The sequence below is a fragment of the Microtus ochrogaster genome, chromosome 16 (genome assembly GCF_000317375.1).
Source record: "Microtus ochrogaster isolate Prairie Vole_2 chromosome 16, MicOch1.0, whole genome shotgun sequence".
NCBI lineage: Eukaryota > Metazoa > Chordata > Mammalia > Rodentia > Cricetidae > Microtus > Microtus ochrogaster.
In genome coordinates, this window is record NC_022018.1 from 57,358,139 (window position 1) to 57,362,094 (window position 3,956).

At 50.6% G+C, this 3,956-nt stretch overlaps 1 protein-coding gene across 1 annotated transcript in view; it reads left to right on the forward strand.

Annotated features, from left to right (window-relative positions):
• Slc25a48 (solute carrier family 25 member 48) overlaps nucleotides 1-3,956 on the forward strand; it is a 33,920-nt gene that overhangs the window by 5,900 nt on the left and 24,064 nt on the right. The window contains exon 4 of the mRNA XM_005355265.2: nucleotides 2,527-2,785. Coding sequence (XP_005355322.1) covers nucleotides 2,527-2,785 — 259 coding nt within the window. The remainder of the gene's footprint in view (nucleotides 1-2,526; nucleotides 2,786-3,956) is intronic.

The following is a 3,956-nucleotide window of genomic DNA, read 5'->3' on the forward strand; positions in this document are numbered from 1 at the left end:
GGAGCTTGTTCCTGCTTATCACCTGTTTTTCCCATTGCCACATGGCAAATGCTACCTTACCTCAGCTTCCCCTTGGGTACCTAGTACATTGCTGGGGAGAAACTGGTTTTGTATGAACTCTCTGGAAATCTCTGGGGACTTTAGAACCACAGCATGGAAAGTTCCTGTGCCAACAAGGACCACTGTTAGTTTCACAAAACAGTGATTGCTGGGTAAACTGAGTCACAGTGGAGTTTCCTTTATGTGGGTGCAGAACCTACCCACGTGACTGAGGCGCTGATTTTCAAATAGGAAATGGAGTGATATCTTGTAACACAAACTCACTTTTTAAGAATGAGTGGGTTGAAGCTGGACAGTGGTGGCACACGCCTTTAATCCCAGGCAGAGACAGGCAGATCTCTTTGAGTTCTAGGCCAGCCTGGTCTACAGAGCGAGTTCCAGGACAGGCTCCAAAGCTACACAGAGAAACCCTGTCTCGAAAAAGCAAAACAAACAAAAGAGTGGGTTGCTTCCTAAGACTGCCCTTTTGAGAATCTAAAATAAAAAAATTAAATTGAGGCTGAAGTGACCTAGTTGAAAGAAACAGCCGAATGCAGTTTCTGGGGCTCTGCGGCTTTTCTCTGAGTCCTGGAAATGTACCCAGTTGTGACTGTTGATGCCACGGGCTCCATCGCAACGAATGCCCTAGGGTTGCATGGCCTCCTGCAGGTACCAAGCTTGTCAACAATCACCTTGACTGCCAGTATTGTTTTCTCTCTCTTGATTGGCCACTGAGGTCAGGGTGAGTACTGCCAAGCTCAGACTTGGTGTTCCAAGTCAATGGGCGTGATGCCCCAGTCTCCTGAAAGATAGCCACTGGGTCTTTTTTTGGCTCATAGTCCCTGTGGCACTTGCCAGCCTGCGTTCCACTGCCAGCACTCTGGTGGGTGGGGACTTTAGGTGGTGTTTCTGAGGCAGTGTTTATGGAGAAGAGCCTGAAACAAGACTTACGCATGTGCGTGTGTGTGTGTGTGTGTGTGTGTGTGTGTGTGTGTGTGTGTGTGTGTGTGCACATGCACACACATATATGGGGTGCCCACCAGGATCTCCAGCCTGTGGCACAGCTTTGCCCCGGGTCATTTTATGAGATGCCCCCTAGAGCTTTGCCATCTTTGGCACATGTGCGCCGTTTCAACTCTCCAACGGTTGTGGAATTTTCCAGTTTTCCTTTTAGCCACTGTGGTTTTATTGACCACAGACACAGAAGACACCCTGCCCCCAGCAGGAAACATTGCTTTTCAGCTTCCTCCTCCTCACTCTACTGCCTTGTGTGTGCATATGTGTGCATGCATGCATGTAAGCGGAGACTGCTCTTCTATTCCCAGCTGCCCAGACCTGAACAATCACACAGGAACTATATGAATTACAACACTGCTTCCCCTCTTATTAAGTTAACTCTTGCATGTTATATTAACCCATTTCTATTAATCAGTGTATCACAAGTTTGTGGCCTACCGGTAAGGTTCTGGCATCTGTCTCCTTTGGCAGCAACATGGCTTCTCCCTGGCTCTGCCTTTTCTCTCTCTCTCTCTCTCTCTCTCTCTCTCTCTCTCTCTCTTTCTTCATCTCTGTTCAGATTTCTCACCTGGCTTTATTCTGCTCTGCCATAGACCAAAGCAGCTTTATTTATCAACCAATAAAGCAACACATATACAGAAGGACATCCCACATCACGTTCATATGTATGTTTGTATGTATATGTATTTATGTGTCTGTGTGTGGAGGGGGACCTACAGGCTATCCCTAGCACCCTTGGGAGATCCCTTTGTTAGCCCCTCATCACAGACTTACACAGACTTAGTGAGTTGTACTGTATTGCCCGTCAATTTTTCTGTACTCTCCAGTCCCACCCTCTTCTGCCTTACTCGGTATGGTGAAGACTGTTTTGTTATTGGTGCCTCCCAGGGCTTGGCACACAGAAAGTAATGGGAGAGAGAAAGAGAGAGACAGAGAGAGAGAGAGAGAGAGAGAGAGAGAGAGAGAGAGAGAGAGAGCTTTGCTTGAGTGGCAAATGAAAAAGTGTATTAGTACTAAATTATCCCCCACTACTTCTTAGAGCCCCTTAGATATTCTGCAAACACAGCCTGATTTTTTCCAGCCATTTGGAACACACACACACACATACACACACACACACACACACACACACACACACACACACACACGCGCGCGCGCGCGCGCGCGCGCGATCTTAACATTAACATCTCTATGACACCAAGATTGCATTGTGCAAAGGCTCATCTTTAGGTCTAGAATGACCACCTGGGTGGCATGTGGCCTTCCTCCTCCTCTGTCTTTTCCATGTCATCTAGACCCTTTGGGGGGTTCTTCTCTGATACAGTGGATTATTGATTCTGGATGCATGCATTACCTGAAGCTCCCAGGAGGGAGGCCGAGAGCATCAGGGAGTCCCACACCTGGTATGTAGACAGAAACCCTGGGGCGTGGTTCGGCCTCACACTTCCTCCCTCTGGTCCCCTTGCACAGGTGTTTGGCTTCTTCAAGGGCATGTCTTTCCCTGTGGCCAGCATTGCTGTCTACAACTCGGTGGTGTTTGGGGTCTTCAGTAATACGGAACGGTTCCTCAGCCGGCACCGCTATGGGGAGCCTGAGGCTGGCCCTGGACGAAGCCTGTCTGACCTACTCCTGGCAAGCATGGTGGCTGGAATGGTCTCCGTCGGACTGGGCGGGCCTGCGGAACTCATCAAGATCCGACTGCAGATGCAAACACAGCCTTTTCGGGAAGGTAAGAAGCCAATGAGGGAAAATCCAGTGTTGAGGACCTGTGTGTGACCTTTCTGCTCTTGGCTGGATCTGGGGTGCCATTGTTCATAGCCTCGTTAGTGATCAAGGCTATCCCCTTCCTGTTCACTACAAGCGCCGTCTCTCATTTTCTCTCGAGAGTTTTCCATGCTGCTCTTGAAAGAGGCTTCAACAGAGGAAGAAGAAAGGAAGGGGTGTACGCTGTGTGTCCGCTTTGGTGGAGTTTGGTGCCAGAGGAGTAAGGGGGCGGGGCAAGCACTGTGTGTCCGTTTTGGTGGAGTTGGGCACTGGGGGAGGTGTATTTCAATGCCTCAGAGTTTTGTTCTTGGTTCTTCCGCTAATTTTTACCATCTTATAAGACGAGGTGTTGCTCTCGCCCTCCCTGTTTCCATTTCTGTTGGCTGGAGGGGCTGGATCCCTGGTCTTTTTTGTCATATTATGGATATGCTAAGCCCCTTTCGGCTGTGGCTGTGTGTCTGCTCTGCTCAGCGAGGCTGGGGTTTGGCTGTGTGACACATGGGGGACCCACAGCTTATTCAGGAGCGTCCTGGCCCCGGTCCATAGCTCTCTGTCCAGGGAGGGTCTAGTGCAGGCCTGAAGCCCTGTGAGCATGAGGCTGATGCTCCCCCAGGGCACAGGGAGAGCCTGTGGCCCAGCTGCCCTGAGGATGTGTCTCTCCCATACATAAGGTCAGTGTCGGCACAGAGGAGATCTATGTATGTGTTGCATCACGCACTCAGGGCTCTATCCCGAGGACCCTGGAACAGGACCCGTTCACCTCATCTCCAGATGCCTCCATCTAAGAGCTTGACAGAAACTGGATGTCCTGTGGGGAGAATACAGACTCTCAGCCAGGCTAGATCTGGGGGGCTGGGAGTAGAGTTGAGAACAGGGGATAAGGAGGCTTGAAAATATCGGAGCAGGACACTCAGGCCTGCTTCACCTGGAGTGTGAGAGCCTGGGTCAGGATCCACCCACCTAGGAAGTTCAGATCTTTCTAGCATACCACCTCCTAGGTAATCCCTTTGACCAGTGGAAACACAGAGACCATGAGTTCCCAGCTCCAGGAGAGGCATAACAGGAGGACTGGCCTTCCCTGACCACACCTGTGTGAGCGCCCAGCTCTGGCCTTCCCTGACCACACCTGTGTGAGC